The 13,797-nt window shown below is 38.0% G+C and overlaps 1 protein-coding gene across 1 annotated transcript in view; it reads right to left on the bottom strand.

The window, feature by feature from the left end:
* The window catches only part of prkacab (protein kinase, cAMP-dependent, catalytic, alpha, genome duplicate b), a 29,623-nt gene that overhangs the window by 9,783 nt on the left and 6,043 nt on the right, over positions 1-13,797 (bottom strand). Inside the window, exons 2-6 of the mRNA NM_001003470.1 lie at positions 7,677-7,738; positions 4,722-4,850; positions 1,929-2,027; positions 1,759-1,841; positions 1-63 (exon numbers count right to left, since the gene is read on the bottom strand). The exon at positions 1-63 is cut by the window's left edge and continues 64 nt beyond it. Coding sequence (NP_001003470.1) covers positions 1-63; positions 1,759-1,841; positions 1,929-2,027; positions 4,722-4,850; positions 7,677-7,738 — 436 coding nt within the window. The remainder of the gene's footprint in view (positions 64-1,758; positions 1,842-1,928; positions 2,028-4,721; positions 4,851-7,676; positions 7,739-13,797) is intronic.

The raw sequence follows: 13,797 nt of genomic DNA on the forward strand, positions 1-13,797 counted from the left end.
AGGGCATGCAGATATTCAAAGGTCAAAACTATTTGTGAAGCATAGAAGCGCGCGTGAGGTTCACTGCAAGAGAGAAAGAGCAAAAACACAGAACAGATGCAGTTACGTACAGCAGAAACTTAGCTATAGACCTTTTTCATGGCTGCTGCATTTAGGGCGCCATAGCGACCAGCGCCTTCCGGTAGAATGCTAAAAACTTCCGTTTACAGCGTGTACAACTGGTAATTTGCGCTCCGAAAATGGGTTTCAATAACGTTTTTAATGGATAACAGAGTGTTTTTGTGACACACAACTTAGAAATGTGTCTGTTAAAGCCGTTATAATCTGTCACATGTGGTTCAAGTGCATCAGAAATACGAGAAAAACGTTCTCCTAGTTCACGTGTCTGCCGTCAGAAATACAGTGTGTGTGTGTGTGTTCCCAGCCTGTCAACTGTTAGCTCAACGGCTCTTTAACACACACACACACACAGACACACACAGAGAGAGAGAGAGAGAGAGAGAGAGAGAGAGAGAGAGAGAGAGAGAGAGAGAGAGAGAGAGAGAGAGAGAGACAGAGAGACAGAGAGACAGAGAGAGAGAGCAAACCAGAGTACTGGCATGAAACAGGTATGAAAGTCGTGCAATTTACAAAAATGAGCAATAAAAATCTGTTATTGATCCTCTGCTGCTGATTTGCTGTTCATTCTAATCGCGAGCCGTTTGTGTTTTATTTCGTGTTGTTTTTACCACGGTTTGTGTTTTTCTGTCATTTCGAAATGACACTAGCCTATATTTTCACTTTGTCACAGTTATTAAATCAGTGTGTCAGTGGCACAGGTGAATTACATTAGTTTGGGCTGGTAAAATATTTGAAATAAAGAGAAACTATTGACTTTAGCGATGACAAGGCTTCATTTAAACTGCAGAAGATGCCGTCTGACACTGAGGGGAAAACGCCTCACAGCAGCTGTTTTCCATCCTATTAGATCACATTTCTTTAAATGATCAGTCCAGGAGATGCTGCTGATGGACAACAGTATTAGTTCAAAGAGGATAAAAGCAGATAAAATAGATTAAAACTATCGTTTCAAAGCTGTCCAAATGTGACTGTTTACACGCATCAGCTGCCGACCGGAAGTTCTTCGCATTCTCCTTGCGCATACACGTAAAGCATAATGGGTAATTTTGCGTTCCAAGAAAAAGGTCTATAGTAGCTGTCATGGTAGAGATGCAGGGAACACTTTACAGTAAGATTCTATTAGTTAATGGATTTACTAAAATGAACAATTCATTCATTCATTTTCCTTCAGCTTAGTAATGAACCGCCAACTAATCCAGCATATGTTTTACACAGCGGCCCTTTCAGCCACAACCCAGTACTGGGAAACACCCATACACACTCACATTCACACTCATACACTACGGCCAAATTATTTTATACAATTCACCCAGAGGAAACCCACGCCAACACGGGGAGAACATGCAAACTCCACACAGAAATGCAGACCTTCTTGCTGTGACAGTGCTAACCACGGAGCCACCGTGTTGCCCATAATAATAATAATAATAATCATTCATTCATTCATTCATTCATTCATTTTCTTTTCGGCTTAGTCCCTTTATTAATCCGGGGTCGCCACAGCGGAATGAACCGCCAATAATAATAATTTCAAGCTAATAAAATCAGTATAGTTAACTCAAAGTCAGAAGTATGGAGTGCTTGAGGATTATTAATCTTCATTTTACTTCAGCACATCCAGAATGTAAATATATTCACCTGAATCTGCCGATTCTGCGCAGGTGTGAAAACATCTCTCCTCCCTGAACGTACTGCATCACCATGTAGAGATTGGTGTTGTCCTGCAACAGACACACACACACACACACACTTATATCACTGACACACTGTGCTTCACCTGACTGTAGGTGTTCTTGAGCTGAGCTCACCTTGAAGGAGTACTCCAGTCGCACTAAGAAGGGGAAGCTGACGGCCTGCAGTATCCGCTTCTCATTCAGAGTGTGTTCAATCTGCTTCAGCTTCACCACCTGAACACAAAAACAGAGTCACGTATTCATATACACAGGGTTTCCCACTGGATTTCAAATGATGGATGGCACTTCCTGGGGATTTCCATTCAAAATAATTGAAATCAATCATTTTAAATAATAAAGATGTGGTGTAAATACTGCATAAACATGTTGAAAACGGAGTGAGAAGTACATTTGGCTTTGTGTTTGATTTTGATATGAACAAACACAGTAATAATCAACACCTATATCAATATATATCATATCAATGTCTTTAATACTGCTGTGGATGAGTTACTCATGGTCTGCTAGCAATCTGAACTTAAAACTATATCACAACATTCTCTGGTATTTATTCAACCCAAGCTCATTCTGAAAACGTAGCTCTGTGGACGTTTCTGGAGACCGCGACTTACGTGGCCGGAGGTACGTATGCAGGCACGTGCACACATAGGGCTCAACCTGTGCAGTGCACATGCCCTTTTTAGTCTTGGATAGAAAGTGCCCTTCCAAAATGATCAAAAGTGCCCCCGCGACACACCTTTCCCCCCTACCGCCCTTCAGTAGGCGCGCGACAACACCGCTCACGAGTACATGCGCTCCTCACCCCCCCCTCCGCTTTACAGTACGCGAACAACAACAGCGCTGATCAGTATGCGCGCAACAACACCGCTCTCCGGTACGCGCGCGACAACACCGCTCTCCGGTACGCGCGCGACAACACCGCTCTCCGGTACGCGCGCGACAACACCCCTCATCGGTACGCGCGCGACAACACCGCTCATCGGTACGCGCGCGACAACACCGCTCTCCGGTACGCGCGCGACAACACCGCTCTCCGGTACGCGCGCGACAACACCGCTCTCCGGTACGCGCGCGACAACACCGCTCTCCGGTACGCGCGCGACAACACCGCTCATCGGTACGCGCGCGACAACACCGCTCATCGGTACGCGCGCGACAACACCGCTCATCGGTACGCGCGCGACAACACCGCTCATCGGTACGCGCGCGACAACACCGCTCATCGGTACGCGCGCGACAACACCGCTCTCCGGTACGCGCGCGACAACACCGCTCTCCGGTACGCGCGCGACAACACCGCTCTCCGGTACGCGCGCGACAACACCGCTCTCCGGTACGCGCGCGACAACACCGCTCATCGGTACGCGCGCGACAACACCGCTCTCCGGTACGCGCGCGACAACACCGCTCTCCGGTACGCGCGCGACAACACCGCTCTCCGGTACGCGCGCGACAACACCGCTCTCCGGTACGCGCGCGACAACACCGCTCATCGGTACGCGCGCGACAACACCGCTCATCGGTACGTGCGCAACAACGATGATGACGACGACGACAACAACAACAACAACAACAACAACAACAACAACAACAAACCCCCTACCTGCACATGCCCTTTGGACAGCCTCTGCACGGGCCTGTACGTATGGCCGCATTTCGTTTTTTTCAAGCGAACACTACGAGGCAGTGTGACGCCGCTCCTCTTCACGCTCTTGAGCTTTGGTTGAATAAATACCAGAGAATGTTGTGATATAGTTTTAAGTTCAGAATAACTCCAAGAACTCATCTACAGCAGTATTATAGTCATTGATAGGATATATATTGATATAGGTGTTGATTATTACTTGCTGACAGCTCACCTCCGTGTGGAGGGCTGTTCCGCCGCAACCAGTTTGTCCGGTTAGCTCGTCGTGTTATGTCGGCGGAGCGGAGGCCCGGAGGGGAGCTGACGGCAACGTTGACCGGGTTCTAGTCCGGGGAAGATCGGTTCCAGAAATCAGGTAAGACAAAAAAACAGAATCCAAAAAATAAAGCGAACGAGTGCATAACGAGGCGAGAATACGGTGAAATCCGAAAACACGGTCAAAATCAGACGAGGGCTTTTCTTTTTTCTGGACGGCTTTTGTAAATCATTGCTTGGGTTAAGGAAAGGAGGAGGAGGGTGGCTGGGTCGCTCGACAGCGAGAACAGCGCGGGCGCAAACAGCGACCGCAAGAGGCGTTTGAGATGCGAAAAAGTGCGCACAGCGGCCTCTCGCGAATTCGCTAAAACAAAACTGCATATGTACCTCCCGGGATGTATTTTGCGGTCCCCAGAAACATCCACGGCTACGTTTCCAGAATGAGCCTGCGTTGTATTTATTGCAATAACCGTATCAATGATGATATATCCACTAAGAGACTAAAAACACTCCAATATCTAGTCAGAAAAGTAATATTTTTCCTATTTTTTATTTTATATTTACGAAACACAAGTAGTGTTGAGCGCACACGCGTAATGTAATATTAGTTTCATTCATCCTGGACACTAGAGGATGCCCTTGCCCATATATTTCATGTCTGCATCACAGAAGTTACAGCATCAACCTGAGCAATCCCCAATCACCTGAGCAAAAAATAAAGATAAAAACGCTTATACAGATAATAAACAATTGATTTATTCGTGTTCTTCAAACCCTTCTGTGCATTTTAATAATGCAATACCAACCAGTATAAAGTATATTTATAAAGCAAAGCTAACTAGCCTTTATCACTTTATAAAATGCTATAAAAGATTAATATTTCTTCCTCACCCTGTCATATAAAACCACATCTGCTCACAGAAACGCTCCCAGTGATGGAAATCACTCCCAAATGTCCTGCAAAGCATCACTGAGTGTAGTAAAATCTGATGTTTAGCTCCGCCCACCTTCTGTTTGTTGAGGATCTTCATGGCGTAGTGCTGTCCTGTCTCTCGGTGTCTGACCAGCATCACGCGGCCGAATGAACCAGTGCCCAGAGTTTTCAACCGGTCGAAGTCCTCCAGGCAGGCGGTGTTCTGTGTGACGCACAAAATATTGCATTCTCACATTATTCAAGTGCGTTTTTTTTTCTAATAATATTGTGTCAGAGTTTTGTTTGTTTAAATGTATCTAAGATCATAAAACAAGGTAATTTTCCCACAATTTGCATTTAATAATTTTGATGTGGCTCTTTTCAATTCAGGGCTTAAGGTCTAAAAGCCCCTCCCTTCCATAAACCAGCTGGTCAAGTCTGTTTTAATTGGTACACATAATATGGTAACACTTTACAATAAGGTTCATTAGTTAATGCATTTACTAACATGAACTAATCATGAACAACACATGTACAGCATTTATTAATCATAATTGAACGTTTACTAATGCATTATTAACATTCAAGTCCATGCTTGTTAACATTAGTTAATGCACCATGAGTTAACATGAACTAACAATGAACTACTGTATTTTCATTAACTAACGCTAACTAACAAGAACAATGACAGTAGTGTATGTATTGTTCATTGTTTGTTCATGTTAGTAAATGCATTAATTAACATTAACTAATGAACCTTATTGTAAAGTGTGACCTGTAATATTAATTTCATTCATCCTGGACACTAGAGGGCACCCTTGCTCATAAATTCCACATCTGCATCACAGAAGTTAAAACATCACCTGAGCAATAACGCTTACAAGCGCTTATACTGATCAAACATGAACAGCCGGCTAAGTCTGTTTCAATTGGTCTATTCCGTCTGCGAAACGATTTACTGATGTCAAGAGTGTTTGTATGTGGAGTGGAGGCGGGAATTATACAGATGTGTTACTTTAATCTTGTTGATGTAGTTTACGATTAGACAATGATTTGAAAATATGACAACTTGTTAAGAAGATTCTGAGCAGATTCAAGATTTTAAAATTTCATGGTTCGCCGCTAGTCATGGTCTGCTAGCAATGGGGGATTTGAACTTAAAAATATACAGTATATCACAATATGTTTTGTATTTATTTCAATAACCATATCAGTGATGCTAAATCATATATATTAATTGAGATATGAAAAAAAGTCCTGTATCTATACAGAAAGTCATAGTTTTTCCTATTATTTTATTTTTTACAAATCAAACGTAATGTATTATCAGTTTCATTGATCCTGGACACTAGAGGGCACCCTTGCACATAAACGCCACATCTGCATCACAGACGTTAAAACATCAACAATCACCTGAGCAAAAAAGCATGGGCTGCATTCGAAACCGCATACTTCCATACTATATAGTACGCTAAAATCAGTATGCAAGCCGAGTAGTATGTCTGAATTCATAGAATTCGAAAATCAGTATGCGAGAATTACCCGGATGACTTACTACTTCCGGCGAGATTCTGGAGTGTGCATCCCATGCATGCTGCGCTATCCCATAATGCCCCCCGAGCGAATTCATGAATGGGACTAAAGCGACGGAACTGACGCAGGTAGGTCACGTGACCATGACAAAATGGTGGATGTAGTACGTCCGAATTCCATTCATACTTGTCACATTCATACTGTATAGAACAGCCGAGTAGTACGTTTAAATATAAATGTAGCACCTACTGAGTAGTAGGCGGTTTCAGACACAGCCCTGGACACAACAAACATGAACAGCTGGCCAAGTATGTGCACAGACAAACATGTGAAAATATAATAGCAACTTGTTAAGGCAAACCTCATCCGATTCAACCTTTTAAAATTTGGGACGATGATTACTGTGAGACAGTGTCATAGTTTCTTGTTTCTACCTTACCTCAGAGCAGTTTTTACATACACTGTAAAAAAAAACGTAAAAAAAAGGTCTAATGACTGGCAGCAATGGCTGCCAAATAAAAACCATAAATATATGGTCAAATTTCTTTGTTGAAATAAAGTGCAAAAAATAATAAATCTACAGATATTTTCATTAAAACATTTACAGAAAAACACTGTTATTTTACAGACTTTTCCTAGATCAATCAAATGCCGTCATTAGACCTTTTTTTTTTTACGATCTTTTTTTTTTACAGAGCAAATAATTACAATTTATTACTTAAATTTTACGTAATTTTGAAGGTACTTTAAAAAAACAGGAAAAAACAGTGTGTAAATAATACGGCAATTTTAATGTGTAAAACAGACAAATTGCTGTAATTCTTCATTAATTATAGGGTACATAAAATAACAGTCAAGCTGTTAATTTACAGATATTGTTTGTAATTTTTACAGACTTTTGAATTTAATTTAAAATAACAGAAAAAAATACTGTATAAATAATACTGTAATTTCCCTGTATAAAAAATTAAAATGTCAGTAATTTGTCTTTAATGATAAAGTACCGAACATGAAAGTCAAACAGTTAATTTAGAGAGACTGTTTGTCATTTTACTAAGTTTTGAATATAATGTGAAATGACAAAAAAATACAGTAAAAATTTAGAGATATTTTCTGTAAAATTAGTTTTTTTTTTACAGTGTATGAAAATTTGTAGACTTGGCATTTTTAATATGACGTTTGCCACATTAATAATATCTCATTAGGCTGATCAACCAAAACATATCAGATTATATGATAAATAAGGCATAATGTACATCCAGCTGTTCGCTCCCACTGAAAAATAGTCAAGATGATTTGCAGTACCTGGATAAGCAAATTAGTTTTACAGTTATTAACTGGGAAGAACAATTATCTTTGAATGTCATGATTAACCAATCAGAACCACATATAGGCACACAGAGGGACGAGTAATAACTGCATTTAAAAGATGACACTTTCAATAAAATGAGAAAATTAGTTCTTAAATCCTCCTGTCGTCAAATGTGCTGTATATTTTGGTGGTCTGTCCTCTTACCTGTGCAGGATTCTCCCATTTCCTGAGGAAATCTTCTTTGGCGAAGGCCAGAAACTCTTTGACTGTGGAAAGAGACAGAAACGTGACTCTATTACACTATACAGCTTCAGCATGATCAGTGTGATTACAGAAAAACACGTTGTTCAATCAACTACAAGCTTCCTGCCATCTGACTGAGTTTATACTTATTGAGCAAGTAAAAGGGGCTTTTTCAGTTTAATGATGACAATTTGCTTTTGTAAAGTTATTATTATTAGCAGAATTATTTATTATATCCATATTTATATTTGTTTTATTAAAAACAAGCTTAGATTTGTCCACCTGTCAGGTTTTGGACCTACTCAGTATTTTGACCACACTTCGCTATTATTGTTCCTTTATTAGTTTGCTGGAGATTAGAACTGAATTTAGAAACAGTTTTGAAAAAAATCTTTGCACTTAACAAACAAAATTAATTATGTCTTTTGCACCCTGTGCTTCAGACTTTGTGCCTAGATTGTTAAAATAGAGCCCTAAGAGTTTTTACTTAAGCAAACATTTCACAGATTCCCAAAAAGACTTTGATAAAATATATAAAGCAAGCATGAATAAAGAAAAAAGCTGCAAAACAAACAACCTGGGGTGCGTTTCCCAAACAAATAATGTAACACACGGTTGAACTATCATAGCACGATGCATCGTTTGGGAAAAGAGAGATGTAGTGACGAGTGTTTCCCAAAACCTATAGTTTCTCTGTCGCACAACACAAAACGTCCATAATGATGCTCTAAATGGGGTGGTAACAACTTTTTTAGAGCCCATAATTTCTTTGTGCAAATTATATTGTTTTACACGCATAAAAAATATCCAATATTAGTTTTGGTAAAAACTTGCACTCATGTTTTTCATATTAATTGAAGTATATGTAAATGGCACATATAGAGCCTGTATTTCCTTTACAAATATTATTGAGAACATTACAAATTCGATTCTAAAACATAAAATCACTTATAAATATAAATAAATAAATAAATAAATAAATAATGAGGTGATTTTTTAAGAAATTATAATAAAAATTTATAATTTATTAGGAAATTTTTTTTAAATCCTACTTTAATAATAATAATTATGATGATGATGATGATTATTATTATTAATATGAATAAATTTTATATTGTTTATTTAATTTTTTTAAGTCTACTTTTACAATTTGACACATGTAATCCACAGCAGAAATGTTCTAACCAGCAGACCCATGTCATATACAGCAGGCTACGTTTCTTAATAAATAACCTACTATAAAATAAAAGCATTACTGTATGCTATGTTTTTTGTTTTCAAATTTTGGAGCAATGACCGTAAACAAATACACTAGTGTGGAGATTTCGTTTGGCTGTGTTCAAAATGACATCAATGTTTTCAAAGTGCACTACAAAGGGAACGTAACTCTAAACATGAAAATTACTAAAACTGAACTGTAAAATTACTTTGAAAGCAAATTACACATATGAGTGATGACTTTAATGCTCCTTTATTTTTAATCATTCCAAGTTTGAATTTTAGAAGGTTCTAAATGAATAGGGCATGGGGGATAAGTGGGAATAGAACACAGCCAGGAACTGTTTCTAACTAAATCAAATCAAATCACTTTTATTGTCACATCATCAGCAGCATGTGTGCTGTGATGAGTGAAAAGCTTAGGTGCTGGCTCCAGACATTACAAAATACAGATAGTATCTGTACTACAGCTCCAGAGGTATAGTTGCAAGCATAGAAGTTTGGGAAACATCAAATCAATGAACTATGTTTGTAACGATGGAACTTGCGAATTTAGTTGGCTAACGATGGTTTTTGGAAACGCACCCCTGAACAACACCCAATGTGACTGCACTTGTGGAAAGGAAAACACCCGATGTTTTCTTTTTTGTTTTTACTTTATGGTTTCCCCAAAGTCAAGAAGTATTCGGGTACAGAAACTGAATGATAAAATGTAACGTAAGATAAAACTATACTATTTATTACATGAATAATTCAATCTAATTAATCTTTACAGGGCTCAACAATAAGAACTGCCCGGTGGCCCAGGGCTAGCGTGTGAGACGCTTGGGACAGTAGACAGGATCATTACTGACCCGATCGGGACACTGCTGCCTTGTCACTAGCATTTCATTTATCTGTGACTATTTGCGTGTATTTTAAGTTTGTGATTTTAAGTCTTTACCTTTACCTTCTTTGTGATGTCGTAAACACCATATTGTTTTCCAGTTCCTCTCATCTAATTGAGCATGCTATTTTTTTCCGTAACCTGGTAGCAACCAGTACGGCGACGAAACGGCAACATGGCGGCAGCATCGAATTATAAGGCTAAAAGGAAAATGTCTGTTTCTAATGTCTTGGAAGCAGACACTTACGTGGAAACAACAAGACAAAATAAAAATTAAGTAATGTTTTGCAAAGTTTGCCGTCTGTTTGACAAGTCAGCCATCTTTTGTTAAATAATTTCACACCTGCACATTTTCCAAACTGGGGTCCGTTCTTCGTACCTCGCTTAAATGATCTAAGATGATTTGGCAGATCCTGGATCTTTTAATCTCGATAACTGATCTCTCGCTAATTTGGTTCTTCAAACAAGTTCGCGAATCAGATTATAATGTCTGAATAAACTGATCTGAGATCGCTGCGTGTGTTGTGAAGGACAGATCTATCGATCCTCGAAATCATGATCAGCAATGCAGCGATTGGCTGACGGCACAGCAGCGTAATGACATCATCTGATTAATATTCAATTATCCATGTGAGCAAAATTACATCAAATTAGCAGTAAACGGTTTGTTAAATATGACACGCAATAACCTTCCACATTTGTTGTGAGCTGCAGGCTTTACACTTTCATGTGTCAAGAGTATTCATCATGTATTTCAATGCAAAACAATGTATTTAGTTCTACATTTAGAAAATATTTTCTTTATTATAGTAGCCGTTTTTTTAATCGGTGTAAAGAATAACTGGATGTTTACAAAAGCATTTTGATATTGGTAAAGGCGTCTGCAACTATTGTGAAGCATCAAATCACCGGCATATTAACTATCAAAACATGTTCATGACTGCATAAATGTATTACTGCTTTAAAAAAGTCACATATTGTGCATTTCTATTATACACAATTTGTACTAAAGTGATCTAAAAAGTTCATATCAATAAGCTTTCTCTGTGCACCACCAGGTGGCAGTCTTTGTACTTTCATTTCGAGAGTGCAGATTGCATACGTTTTATTAATATGTATAACTTTATTTATTTTATTAATAACTATAACTTTATATATATATATATATATATATAGTTTAAAAAATATTTACTCTTTTCCCAAGTGTATATAACTACTACTGTAAGAAAATATCAGAATTCAGAACACTTTCTGTATATCTTTGCTTGAATTGAGCCGATCTAATCCTGTTTATATGAATTGAACCTGCTCCCGATCAGGTTTGACCTAGCAGAACTGTTGCTATGACAACAACTCTCGGATCAAATCGTCAATATCCAAATCCAGCTAACTGAGTAATCCACGTACGAAGAACGAACCCCAGCTCTTATTGTTTGCATAACACTTTTATTTACAATTTTTTAAGTATTGAAATTCTAGATTCACAGACTTTTTTTTGACACATTATTTAAAACATGTGGCTAAAAAATAGCTGTTAACTTCCCTTTTTTTTTTTTTTTTTTTTTTGGTGGGGCAAGTGAAAATTTTGGCAGGGCAAGTAAAAATGTGAACCGCTTGCCCGATCAGACGAGTAGAAAAAAATCCCTAGCGTTAAACCCTGCTTTAATAAAGTTACAAATGTTGTCTATTTTTCTGCCTAAACTCTCTTGAAACGCTTTTAAAACAATAACAATTTGATTATAGCGTTATTGAACAAAAACATGCACAATCATCTCGTCATTCAAACCAACTCTGGGTTGTTTTTCAGAAGAAACAGGGCCGCTGGGTTAAATAGTGATTCACACTTGTGTGTTTAAAAGGTTAGCGCTGATTTAGTGCTGCCGTTTTTAGCTTTACCGTTTAAAATCAGACTTAAAAAGACTCTTGTCTGAGTAAATATATTTCTCTACAGTCAAAGTAAGTTTGAAGCTGCGCTGAAGGAAATGGTTGAAGACAGCGAGTGGTTTTTGTTCCTGTTTTGACACTTTCATACTGAAACAGGAAGACTGTGCGGTGCACACATCGAAACGCACTGACTCTAAATTTATTAACATGAAGATAAGCCAGCGTGGTTTACGTCACAGCCGTGGGCCATAAAGCAATCACGCCATTATTAAACCAAAACATGCAAGACTGTGGCGTCAAATATTGTGTTTGTTCTCCGAGAGGTGACTGATAGACTCTTAACACAGAGTCACACTAATAGATGCTGCCATTTCTGTGCTTGAACGTTATGATGTATCCCACTGCTTAAATCTCAAAACCAGAATATTAAACCAGGGTTAAACTGTCAGGATGAACAGTGAAAAATATAGACGACTTAACCCAGGGTTAAACTATTGTAGGTTCACTGCTAAACGATTGTATAAAAGCTTTCCACGCACTATAACCGTCAATGATACAGTGTGTTAACTAGAGCAGTGGTTCTCAAACTGTAGTACATGTACCACTAGTGGTACGCGGGCTTCCTTCTAGTGGTATGTGGACATTTATATATAAATATGATAACATATAGCCTATTTCTAAGGTCCAGGCATCATTTGCAGGTGTTGATGAATTGGCTACTCGATGTTAATACTTTACATTTAAGTACAGAAGTTTTTATTTTTACTTTTTAAGAACAGCAACCTTTCATTTTTAACTTTAAAAGCACATTTTAATTTAAACGTTGGTCTTTTGTGTTTATTTATTTGTTTGTTTTTTAACATTTAAGTACAGTGTTAATGTTAAACTATTGTTAATGTTTAAAGTGGCTGACAATAATGAATATTTTTAATAATAGGAATTAATCTGCCTGGTTTTTGAACTGTGCAGTGCTGCAGCTGCTTCATCAGGCCGACCACACATTTACATTTACATTTTACATTTAGCAGACGCTTTTATCCAAAGCGACTTACAAATGAGGACAAGGAAGCAATTTACACAACTAAGAGCAACAATGAATAAGTGCTATAGGCAAGTTTCAGGTCTGTAAAGTCTAAGAAGGAAAGTATTAGTAGTATTAGTATTTTTTTTACTACTGTATTTCAATACTGGTGGTACTTGGAGAGACAACTCTTTTCAGAGGTGGTACTTGATGAAAAAAGTTTGAGAACCACTGAACTAGAGGATATAACACAAAAACACAACACACAAAACCCCCAACACCACATAGTAGGGGTGCAACGATACACTCAGCTCACGATACGATGTGTATCACGATATAATGTTCACGATTCGATATGTATCACGATATTTGGAATAAAAATTGAAAAATAAACTGAAATGCAAATTTTACCAAGTAAACTATTTTTTATGTATTTCTTTTGTTTCAACTTGTTAAACTGAACCTTCTTTAAGAAAATAAATTAAACAGGCCTGTCTCTGGAAAATAAAACAATTTAAAAACTTCTTTAAAAATATTATTGAAATGACAGAGACAAAATTAAGGAACAATTTAAGTAAAGGTGCAAAAACAATAAGCTTTCTATTCAATTGAATTTAACAGTAAGAGCTTAAGGCTTTGCTTGGTCACTTGCGTTTTTTGTGTGTGCAAAAAAAAATCCACATTTCCAGGTTTTTAATTCATATTTAATTAAATTCATTTAGAGATATCTCTAATTACAATTGTGACGAGTCAAAACTCATTTAGAGATTTCTGCAAATATTTTTCAATGGAAGTCAATGGAGGAATATGACTAGTCATAATATATTTGCAGATATCTCCAATCTGATTTCGTACTAGTACAATTGTAATTGCAGATATCTCTAATTGTCATTCTGACTAGTCGAATTATAATTATGACTAGTCAAAATATAATTAGAGATATCTCTAAATATATTTATGGATAGTCAGAACAAAGGTTTAAATGCTAAAACGGCTTGCCATACACGCGCGTCTATCAAAGTCCGCCCTCTGTAGTAACAGCTCACGGTCAGCTCACGTCATGTGTGATTTTG

This window comes from Danio rerio, chromosome 1 (assembly GCF_049306965.1).
Source record: "Danio rerio strain Tuebingen ecotype United States chromosome 1, GRCz12tu, whole genome shotgun sequence".
NCBI lineage: Eukaryota > Metazoa > Chordata > Actinopteri > Cypriniformes > Danionidae > Danio > Danio rerio.